Source organism: Ostrinia nubilalis, chromosome 25 (assembly GCF_963855985.1).
Source record: "Ostrinia nubilalis chromosome 25, ilOstNubi1.1, whole genome shotgun sequence".
Classification (NCBI taxonomy): domain Eukaryota; kingdom Metazoa; phylum Arthropoda; class Insecta; order Lepidoptera; family Crambidae; genus Ostrinia; species Ostrinia nubilalis.
The window spans coordinates 5,438,637-5,451,582 of record NC_087112.1 but is presented as its reverse complement, the minus strand read 5'-3'; the positions used below and the strand labels follow the sequence as shown (position 1 = coordinate 5,451,582).

The 12,946-nt window shown below is 33.0% G+C and overlaps 1 protein-coding gene across 1 annotated transcript in view; it reads right to left on the bottom strand.

Moving 5' to 3' along the window:
- Nucleotides 1-7,110: 7,110 nt before the first annotated feature.
- Nucleotides 7,111-12,946, bottom strand: part of LOC135084087 (collagen alpha-4(IV) chain) — a 42,921-nt gene continuing 37,085 nt past the window's right edge. Inside the window, exon 23 of the mRNA XM_063978830.1 lies at nt 7,111-9,015. Coding sequence (XP_063834900.1) covers nt 8,581-9,015 — 435 coding nt within the window. The 3' untranslated portion in view covers nt 7,111-8,580. The remainder of the gene's footprint in view (nt 9,016-12,946) is intronic.

Genomic DNA, 12,946 nt, shown 5'->3' with positions numbered 1-12,946 from the left:
GAACAATTATAATACACGATAACAAGAGAAAAGTTGTAAAAGTGTGATTAATCTAATAAAAACAAAACCAATCAATCAGTAAAATTAATAGTCTTAATCGGAAATTGACATAATAATTACTTTACAACATTGATACCTAGTTGACTATTTGATACCCTCTAGTAAAAGTACCTATCTACATAATTATTGTGTGGGCTATTCTTAGTTCAGAAGAAATAACAATAACAATCACACTAATATTGTAAATACAAATATTTGTGAGGATGTACAATATGCGTGCTACTTCCTCACGGAAAAACTACTGAACGGAGTTTGATAAAACTTTACAATATTATTGGAACTTAACGGCTACAATTTATACTGAATTTAACGCGGACGAAGCCGTGGGAAAAAGTTATGATTAAAAAACATAACCCTCCTTCTGGCGTAGTCGGGTAATAAAATAATAAAGACAAGTCATGTGCAAATGTGTTTCCGTAATTGCGTGTCTAAATTATCCTAATTACTATTTAGTCAGTTACCAAAAGTAGACAATAGTAAAAATGGGTCACAGTAAGTCATCAGTCTGACAACTTAAATACTGAAATATTCATGACTCTTTTCGCTATACCGTTTCCAATTGGAATCGAACCACCGCGACTGGGTCAGCCTGAAACTACTCAGTCGTTAAGTTTTTGGATACTTTTATTGGATAAAAAAACTTACTATAACATGTTTTAGCTCATTCATCTCTAATACATATTGACCTGATTTTACTTTGATTTCAAACTTGTAAAAACATTTAATTAATATCTAAATAGATCGTAATGTTTATTTTATACATACGGTTAATTAATTGGATTGTTTGCTGTCTACATCCCAATTAATTACACATTATCAAATAAACAATATTCTATTTTCTCTTGTACATTTAGGAAATAGCGCTGACGATGCGCAGGAGTGTTCAAGTATGATTGGTTCATTCGAGGGCCTTTACCCGACTGCGAAAAGGAGGACAATGTTTTTGATGATCAAGGTCACTCAAAAAGAGCTTTATGATTATGATAAAAGTAACAATCTTTGTATGTTGTTTGGAGCTACAGTCGCCATTCGAAGATGAGCATTATGCAACCATTAGAAAGGCTTGCAGAGGTCAGCATAGTCTCAGAAAAAGGGGGACGAGTTCACTGGCAGGTTAATTATTACAACTTAACATTACTAGGTACATATAATGTAAAAAACTTAATGTACACATTATGTATCCAGTATCCACAGTTAGTAGGTAGTACATTGAATTTTAGACCTCAAATTCCTAATATAGAATATAAATTTTCACTAGACGTATGTGAGACTAATCGAATAAAAAAAAATTAAAAGAACGCAAAGGAGTTGATAAAGAAAGTGAGATATTGTTGTTTTTAAGATACACATGTGTCGATAAGTTTTTATATCAAATCAAACTCAAACAACCAGTTTTATAAGGCATGTAAATAACCATGACCTATCACAAATTACTAATATGAGAATAAAAAAACAATTAAAATTCATGTTTTACATTAATATTTAAAAACATATTAAAATTTTTAAATTGTGCAAATAAATATTTATTTTGAATTTGTAAAATTAGAAATTGTGCATGTTAGGCTGATAAAATCTTATTTACTTTGGATTACTTTGAATATTAGGAAAAATTAAACATTGAAATCAATTTAAAATTATTCTAAGTTAGTCTTTATCTACTTTATAAAATAATTTAAATTAATAAAATAAAGAATAATCATGAAAAACACTTACAAATGGCTATAAGTAATTTGTGTTGATAGAAATTCTTAAAAATAACTGAAATATGTAGGAAACAATGAAAAAAGTTCATTGTACGATAAAAAATAGCAAGTGTTTTGTAATGTGCTATTTCTTTTCTCTAATTTGAATAAGTAAATAAAGAAAAAAGAAAAAATATGTTTATTTCCACGCACCGATTATGTACTGAGGATACCAAATAAAACCGCTTTTTATTTTTATTTTGGTGATAGCATTACGTATCGAATTGTCAAATGATAAGGCGAAAAGTGATAAATGTGAACTTTTGAATTAAATCGCGATAAGTGACAATAACATACTTCAACGTTCATACTAAAGGAACGGAAAATCAATTGGCCACTGCCGACGACGGTGACGCGACGTTGAATAAAATAAAATGTAATTTGCATGATATAAAAATAGCTAAGAATTAACTCTTTAGGTATCAACACCAACAAACAAATACCTATGTGATTATGGCAAATACATAATTGTAATTTGTACAAAGACTATTAGTGGCACTAGTAAAATAATATTCTACAGTATGCCTTAAGAGTCAACATAAATGAAGCGCAAGATTATTTATTATTATCTAACAGAAGCTAGGTATCCAGGTGTTCAACAATTTATGACACCTGTAGACAAAACACTTATAGCATTTGACCTATGAGAGTTGTGATGTTTTCTTATCAGCTACCGGACTGGAAGTCTTTTGACTATAAAAAATACTATAAGTCAAGAGTAAAAAAAATCTTTTTATGACTTAACTTACATTGTAACTTTTTATGAGATCATCTTAGAATTTGCTATCACTGGATGTGGTCCATCATAGTGATTTAAGATTCAGAGTTATGTTAATTGCCTTATATCTTCAATTTAGGGATTAAAATAAAGCTTCATGCAATTATAGTCTTGTCATTTATATTTTAAATTAAAATGAAATAATGATTGTAACTCCCTATGACTGAACATAATATACTAACAAGCAAAAGTATGGAATCACCCCGTTGTGTTTTGTTCCGGACCTTTCCAACTAAATGACTATTTATGTATCTATGGTATCAATTTAATGTATTTAATATTACTTTTGTTCGCAAGTGTAGTTCTGTTTTGTCACACATTTGTTGTTGGTTGTCTTAAAAATGTTAATTAATTGCTTTAGATTTTAGCTGACTAATGTGAGAAACTTGAACCATTGTTTATGTACAAATGAAATGTTTAATGGTCCAATAGATTTAGCTCTGAGAATGCTATTCCTTCTCTCCTAATCTGCAAGTTATCCTACTAATATTATAAATGCGAAAGTTTGTATGGAAGTTTGGATGTCAACATGTTTGTTACTCTTTCACGCAAAAACTACTGAACGGATTTTAATGAAACTTTACAGTATTATTTTTTATATCCCAGAATAACATATAGGCTATAATTTATGACGATCTGTGACAAACTAAATTTCACGTAGGTGAAGCCGCTAAGTTCATTATACAAAATTTATAGCTGATAACTACTTTAGTTAGTGAAATATGCAAATTAATACATATCTCACTAATTATACTATTGAAATCTTTAGTAAGCTTCTGATATTATTATATTATGTCACAGGACTATTTCAGAAAAGCTTTAACATCTCTATGAACAAAAAGAGCTATCTCAATAACACATAACTAAATAAATTGGTGTCAAGTAATAGTATCTACACAGTTTTTACTGATATCGTTTGCAAGGCTTATTTTTACTATTCTCACTCATAAGATAAATAAAATCATGGTAGTTTTAGATTAAAAGCATGCAAATCCTCATAGAGTATGGTCTCTAGGAATTACAATAGATCTTCGCCTGAAATCATGAGCAAGACTTGTAATGCCGTAGTTTTTAAATGATAGATTCTGTGAAGCTGTAGTTTGTGACAACATATTTATTTTTCATCCCCATTATTTTAAAAGTTAATGATGTGTTCACGAATAATCAGACTTACTCTGGATTTTATGCACTTAAAATGATGGATTGTATGTATCATTATAACAGAGTGCCAAACTGCCAACATTAATCATTTTAGATTAAATTAGTAACTACATCTAACATGCATTGATTAAATGTTCAAAAGCAGTACATTAAATGAACCTGTGAACAGAAAATATAATTAGAAAACAATATGAAAGTTACTACATTAAAGATTCTAATACAACTCATTCTTATGCAAATTGTCTAAAGTTGAATGAATTTCTACAAAATACTTCACAGAACAATCACACCGGTCATTTGAATAATTTCAAAAATACACAGAAGCTTATCAGAATGTGTAAAATTCAGAATACATTATAAAACCAATACATACCTAAATTCTTAATTGTTTTGGGAACAAGATAATGCAAGATACTGGGAATGTGAGTAGATTATAATAACAAATAATGCTATCTTGGCAATATTATTTCTCTACATTAATCACTACAAAACAAAGCAATTGGTGTCTTTGTTACTATTACACATTCACTATTAGAGATTCATGTAAGAATTTTACAATAAGCTAGAAAACATGATCACAATATGTTAGGTATTGTCTCAAGGCACTATTCCAGTCTTTCAGGTAAATAGAAATAATTATAGAATAGTTTGGGCGCTATTACACTTGCAACAATGAGTCAACCCTACTTTTGACAAGTTCACAGTTTGACATTTTAGGCAGGGAAAAACAATTTGTTCTTCCACCTGAATGGGTGTGTAAAAGCTATCATAACCACTTCATCAACGTCACAACAACCAAAATAACATCAATAAATCTATAGAAAACAGTTTACGTTGCATCTATCGTACGTACTATCCGTAACTAGATGTACCTACGTCCGTCAGCTGCCATTCAAAAGAATATGTGGCAAAAGTCAAACTTTCATTTCGTACAAGGATGCACTAAAAATACACTATAAACACTCAAGACACAACCTATTATGTACAGAAACATCTAAACTTTAGTTTCATCACCTGATCCCATTTTAGGAGAAAAAATTAAAATCGATGTTTACCTTACGTCTCCTCTAATGCAAATCTTTTCTATTGCAGAATCGAGACTGCTAACCCTTCCGCGAGAGTCGAAGATGAATCCTTTCCAGTGGACCTACAATACGGCTCACGATTCAATTTAAAATAAAATGCAAAGCTGAAATAAATACAACTGTCCCGAAGATATTTTCTGCGAGTTACTATACATTTGTTTTATGAAATGGCCTAATCTTTTACAAGATTCCGTTCTGTGTTTCCATAGACAAATCTTCATACTTTTTAATTTCGAATACTGAATGAGTAATTTTCCACTTTCGTCAAGAAGCCGCTTTCTCTTTTATTTAATTATTATGTTTATTTCAATAATTACAATAAAAAATTGTTATGATTTTCCAAATAATTTTACAATAAAATAAAAATCTAATCCAAGAATTTAGGTTTTTTGTGGAGTATGATTAGAGACCCAATTGTCTATGGCTGCTTTGCTGAGATGGTGTTACTTAGTAATTTCGCTAGATGGCGTTAATAAGTACAAATCACCGTCAACAGATGGCGATGTTAGCACGAAATAGTTTGCTTTATCACTTCTAGATGGCAGCACTCTCTAAGATTGCTTGAACCAAATACCAACACAGAATTTTTTGTTGTAAAATAAATAAAACACCTATGACTTCGAAATACGATGCCAGTGTTTAGCTTGATGGGCTGTCGTCTGTACTACTCATTAGGTTTTTTAACAATCTAAACTAAAACAATAATGGTACAAAATTTTGTGTAGGTACTACAGGCTAGTGTTTTAGGTTTTAGGCCTAAAATTTAGTTCTTTTTTTGGCCATGATAGACTACTAGACTAGGCTTTTAAAAGGCTACTCATTATAAAAAAAAAGCCTATAGGTTTAAAAAAAACCTATAGGCCTAAATAGCCTTTTAGGCTTTATTTCAGACTAGTCTTTTTCGAGTAGTAGGCTTATTATAAGGCTATAGCCATTATTCAGGTTATGGCTTAGTATGAATTAAACAAGTATTTTTGTATTGCATTTATTTTCAAATTAAATAAAAACGAATATTATTTGAAATTGGAAGTAATTAAGTACCTAATTGTTATACATTATTATTATTATATATTTCTAGGATCCCATCATCAGATCCTGACTTGGTGACAATGGCAATGGGACCACCTCAGAAGTGTACCCTATCGAACAAAAAAAAGAATTTTGAAAATCGGTCCACAATTGACGGAGTAATCGGTGAACATACATAGAAAAAAAAACATACAGTCGAACATATAACCTAGGCTGCTCCTTTTTTGAAGTCGGTTAAAAATAAATATTCATATTCATATTAATTTATTGCATCCTGTTGTACAATTAGGTGTTTACAAATAAATAAAATAGACCTAGCCCAGGGGTCGGCAACCTGCGGCTCGCGAGCCACATGCGGCTCTTTGGATGTGAGGCTGCGGCTCTTTAGTTCCATTCGCAAATATTATTTATTTTATAAAAAAAAATGTTCTGAAACGATTAACCAGGTTTAGGCATTGCTTCTATCTCTCAGCTACTTATACTCGCTTTTCTTAAATAGATATTTTTCTTATGAATAAATAGATTACTGTTTTTTATCAACAAACTTTATGAAAGTATAGAGGCTATTTATTGTTGGCAAGAAAAATTTTTGTGGTTCTTTAAAAACTTGAAATTTTGTAAATAGTAATTTTTGGCTCTTCCGAATCAAAAGGTTGCCGACCCCTGACCTAGCCTAAAGGACGAAAAATCTTTATAGGTTTTTAGCCTTTCTAGCCTACAAAAAGGCTAAAAGCCTAAAGTCATCGGGTGGACAAAAAAAAGGCTATGAAAAAAGGCCCAGCCTAAAGGCCTAAAAGACCTTTTTAGGCTTTTTTCCCGCTGTAGCCCCTAATTCATAGGCTAGCCTTAAAAAAAAGCCTAAAAGCCTATAGGCCTCGGGAACACTACTACAGGCTCCTTAGGTTTTTTTAGGAGATAGCCTTTTTTTGGTCTTCACCACCAGTCTTTCTATTATCTTGTAGACTTGCTAACAAATGTGGCGAAAAGTGTTCTTCTTCATAAGCCTTCATCAAGTACTATTGTATTTTTAATTACTGATATAAAATAGTTCTTGGTGGATCAGCGATTGCTTGTTGGTTTTAAATTCTCCTCTCTACACACTATATAACTGTCTCGATTTGCTTAGAATAGCTACATTCTGTCTGATAATTTGTCCTAGCATCTGGCATGCATAATAAAAGCATGGATGAGATGATGTACCTAATGTTATTCATGTATCCATCATGTTGTCTAGGTAAAATAAAGAAATAAAACATTATGTACAAGCATATCATATATTTTTTTATAATAATTAAGAATAAATTCTTACATCACGAGTTATAAAATAAATACATTTATTGCCTTAAATTAAGTCCAAAAGTACTCTGTACAATTATTGTTAGCGATGTACAAACGAGAACGACAAGTAAAAATATCCAAAAACAAAATAATTAAAAATAAAAAGGGCCTTATCGTGAGTCAGTAAGTTTCCACAATTCTCTGTGTGACAAATCTACGAACAACTTAACAAATTGTGTCAGAATCACAACCAATAGTTTGCATCTTAATTTCATTTCTTATCAATATTACACAAACTATTTTATATCATTGCTCTTCGCTTATTCTAAAACAAGAACCATTCTTTACCTTATATTATAATTACATTTAAATTAAGTCTATCTAATCGCTAGCGGGTGTTTTTATTCTGGACTTTGTGCTGTTATTCACGAAACTGCCACTCGCTTCATGTCGGCGGGGGCGGACTCGGGCCGACGGGGCCCGGTCCCCGGGGCCCCCGCCGGAGCCCACGGGCCCCGCGCCCACCGGAGCCGCGGGGCCCGGGCCCGGCTGCCGGGACGCCGCGTCCCGAGGGGTTCATTGCTTTCCAAACAAGGCATTACAAATCGAAGGCCACTGTGACATCCACAATGTGCGACTACTAGCCTAGCATATTAAAATGCCCTAAGTCCTACGACGAAACGATAACATTGTGTTGCGTTTGGAAAATATTCGCATTGTTCATACAGATTTCGTAGACAACAATAAATTAAGATAGTAAAAAAATATCACGAAATTAAATTCATGTGGCAAATAATATGGCATCAGATTTTAAGTACTTTTTCATTATTTTAAAGTATAGACTACGCGAACTTACAGTCTGGTAAGTTTCGAAGCGCATCAGAGGAGTACACACATCATACTCTCAACAATCGTATTGCATTATTTTAAGAGCCTATAAAGGTACTGGAAGACAGAAAAAACATTGCTATCAGATCAAAACGAATGTAGTCAACAACAGACCGGCACTAGTTCAAGAGTCATACTGGCCGTCAGCCAAAAATTACATTAAACCAATTCAACTAAACAGTTTCAATTAAGCTACAACTAAAAAATGGACATCTACAACGTCGTGTACTTCTGCATATAAAAGTGACCGAACGGCGGATTCAATCGTCGAGGTTTACATATAACACGGGATCGGGCTCCGTTAATTTCAAAATTGACTAGATATCTGCGTGCATAGGAATCGTACATAAAGTAGCTAAGTAAAAGGAACCGATACACTGAAATTCCGGCATGTCCGTGTAAAAAATCGTCTAAAACTAAGTTTGCCGCCGTGAGCGAGAAAATAACTAAAAAACTGTACTTTTAGATCGTGTAGAGTACGAGTCAACACGTTTAGAATATTTTTGTACAAATTGTACAGTCGCACCGGGCGCGCGGGCGCGGCGACGGCGGGCGGCCATCACTTGGGCGGGTAGGGGTAGGCGTGCGGCGGCGCAGCGCGCGAATTTGTGGCGTACAACTGTTGTTGGAAGTTGTGGAACTGCGCCGCATAGTTGGGGTCGGCGGTGGACGGCACCGCGAAGCCCTGGCCCTTGAAGCCGGCGCCGGGCCCGCCCATGGACGGGGGCAGCGGCTGGCCGGCGCCCATGCGCACCTGCGGGCCCGGGCCCATGGGGCCCTTGACGCCGCGGAAGGTCGGGCCGCACATGGGCCCGGGGGGTCCGAAGGGGTCCATTTTGGGGGGGGAGTTGAAGCCGGCGGGGTAGTGCGGCATGCGTAGTAGACCGGGCGCGGGCGGCCGCATGGGCCCGCGCATGGCCCCCTCCATGTCCATGCCGCGCGCGCCCGGGCCCCCCGGCCCGCCCATGCCGCCGCCGAAGTATTGCACGCCGCCCTAAAGAAAGATCACACGTTAAGATTTTACTGAAATAAATACCTATTATTATATTCTAAATTCATATAAAAGCTCCACCAGTTATTATTTTTGTTAATACATAATTTGGTCAGTCAGTCGCAATCATGTAGTAAACGATCCTTACACAATCACTACCATGATGAAGACAGGAGCAACGTCGACCCAGGTTCTGAATTCATGTGACAGCATTCAAGAAACTCTTAGAAAAGACGATGTTGTGATCTTAGCAATAGGTTCAAACGATAAAAATCCCTACATCCTTCTCTCGGAATTAGGGGCAGCGTTGTATAAACTAAGAAACTTTAATGTGTTTATAGTAAATGTATTAAATAGTACACATCTTAACATAGGCTTATTGAACTATAATATTAAATTATTAGTAAGGAATTATGAAAAATGTAAATTTATAGATACTAAAAATAATAAGATGTATTTACAGGAATTATGCTTCAAATTAAATATTGAAATAGACTATTTACATTATAAACATGAGTATCTCGCACCGCAGAAAGTAAAAAATCGACTATACCAAAATAACATTACACACACAAAATTAAATATTCCTAATGATATGACTATGAGAGATAATATTAATAAGACACAAACATTGATAACAAATTATTTTCCTAAAATAGTGAAAAAGAATAACCAAAATAATGACATTGAGTTTTTTCGTTCCGGTGACAAAACTAACACTATTTCACCAAAATATAGCCAGCATCCTTAGCAAACAAGACCTATTTATGGTAACATTGGATGAACTAAACAATGAACTGAATGGTGTTGATTTTATTTGCCTTTCAGAGACATTTATCAAAAAAGGCTCTGAGAAAAATCTCAACATTAGTAACTTTAAAATGGTCGCTTCTTTTTGCAGAGGGGAACGACGTGGTGGCACTTGTATTTTAGTAAAAAATAATTTAGAGTACAAGACCTTAGACATAACTCAGGCATTACCATACACATTTGAATGTTGTGCAGTAGAGATTATACAATATAATCTTATAATTGTCTGCATATACAGAACTCCAAATTCTAAATTAGATATCTTTTTCCAACAGCTTCAGGCTCTTCTTAGCATGTTATCAAAAAAACGCAATAAGAAAATAATACTTTGCGGAGATTGGAATGTAGATATGTTGCAAAATAATAAACACAGCAAAGATTTAAAAAGTCTGTTGAGTAATTATAATATAAATAATCATATTAATTCTCCTACCCGTAAAAACGCTTGCTTAGACCTGATCACAAGTAATTTAAATGTTAACGTGACCTCAAAAATACATTGTTTATGTTTGTCGGATCATGAAACGGGGCAAAGTATAACCTTTGAACTTGACACAGACCCTAAATATAAAAAAAAGATAAAGTTTTGGTTTGAATATAGGCGTGATATGTGCAAGGAGAACGTAAAAAAATTTATCGACTGTATATCTGCACTATCATTTATGGAAGTTATTCAGGAAAGTGATATTAACAAAGCATTTAAGTACTTCCATGATATCATCATCCTATTTTTTAATCTATGCTTTCCAATCATAAAAGTAAAGGTAAAAAATAAACCTTTGAAAAATAATTGGCTTACTAAAGGTTTGAAGCGTTGCTGTATTCATAAAAGACAGCTATACCTCAAATATCGATTATCCAAAGGAAATAAAAATATAACAAAAAAAAGATACTTAAACTACACTAGAATACTAAAAAAATGTATACATCAAGCACAAAAAAATACAAATACACATTATATTGCTAATTCAAAAAACGTTTGCAAAACATCATGGGATGTCCTAAAAAAATACACACAAAATACAGACTTTAGAAAAGACATTCAAAATATAAAACTTGACAATAATAAATTAATTGACAATCCTAAAGATATATGTGACGAATTTAATAAATATTATATAGAATTGACGAAAAATAATAAAAATGACAGGGAAACGCAACTCAAACAAGCATTAAACAATATACCATTTCACCCTAATACCATATTTTTAACTCCTGTTAATGAAAATGATATATTTAAGATAATAAAAGGTCTAAGAAACACTAATTCTGCAGGTTACGACAACATCAACACAGAAATCATAAAAAAATGTGCTGAATTTGTATCGATCCCCTTAGCCTATTTAGTAAATCTTTCTCTCGAACAGGGTCGGTTTCCGGTAGAACTAAAACGATCCATTGTGAAACCCCTTTACAAGAATGGTGCTGATGATGAGCTAGGTAATTACCGACCCATTACCTTGATACCTATATTGTCTAAAATATTTGAAAAGGTTATGCATAATAAGATAACAACATTCATTTCATCTGAAAAGCTATTAAAGGATGAACAGTTTGGGTTCCGTAAGAATAGCTCAACGACGCTTGCTTGTTTTCATTTGATAAGGGAAGTAACACAAAATCTAAATGACGCAATGCACACATTAGCCATATTTTTAGACATGAGCAAAGCTTTTGATTTTGTCTCTCATAAGCTGCTACTTAACAAACTGGATAGATATGGTATAAGGGGAAACGCTCTATCCTGGATAGAAAGCTATCTAACGGACCGTCAACAGTGCGTAGAAATCACAAGAATATCTGAGAATGTTAAGAAAACATACTCATCTTCATACTGCTATAATAGATGCGGTGTTCCCCAGGGTAGCGTATTAGGACCGTTGTTATTTCTTTTGTACATTAATGACTTGCCAAATGTCACTAACCAACGATGTTTACTTTTTGCCGACGATACCACTCTTACCGTTAAATGTAAAAATAAAGAAGAGTTAGATCGTATTGCAAGTACTGAATTATGTAAAATAATAAAATGGCTTGAATGTAATAATTTGAATCTTAATGTTAATAAAACCAAATATATTAAATTTGAAGCAAAATTCAACAATGACATAAAACTACTTGACATATATTGTGACAATCGTAAAATAGAACATATAAATTCGACAAAGTTTTTAGGATTAAAAATAGATCAATTTTGTAATTGGAAAGACCATATTGACTATATAGTTAGCAAAATTGACAGATTTGTTTACGCCCTCCGCAGAGTTAGACAAGTAGCATCTAAAGATGCAGCAGTCATGGCTTATCATGGATATGTGGGATCTGTGCTACGATATGGTCTCATATTATGGGGAAACTCTGTGGATATGCCAAGAGCTTTTAAAGTGCAAAAGAAATGTATTCGATCAATCTGTGGGGTACATTATTTGGATAGTTGTAAACCTCTATTCAAGGCTCTAAACATTTTGCCACTTCCCTGCCTATATATATTGGAAATTTCGATTTTTGTTAAAAGATACATTCATCTCTTCGATAAAAACAAAGACTTTGATAGGTACAGAGGCAGGAAAACTGAAAATTTGAGAATTCCTCCACAAAGATTGACCCTCTACTCAAGGAATGTGTATTGTATGGCAATAAAAATATTTAATAAATTACCCGAAGATATTAAAACATTGACATTTACTAAATTTAGAAATAATTTATTAGAATTCTTAAAACAAAAGATGTATTACACAGTCAATGAATTCCTGACAGAAAAATCTTTTTGACATTTTGTACTTGACATCTAAAAATTTCTTAAAATATGACATTGTGTATCATTGACATTGTATGAATCTAATGTAATAATATGTTTGTGCTATTTCAATAATTCATAATCATTTTCTGACATTTGCATGACATTCAATTAATAATGATACTACTTTTTAATATTAAAAACATAACCGTATTTTTTGTAATATTTGCACATCGTATGTACGATAGAATATGTTGGAAACTTCTCTTTTTAAAACCATTTGTAACCGTATTCTGGCAAATAAATGATTTATTATTATTATTATTATTATTGGTTTAATATAGCGGTAGTATACACAACTATTTTATTTCAATGATTAAAATACAT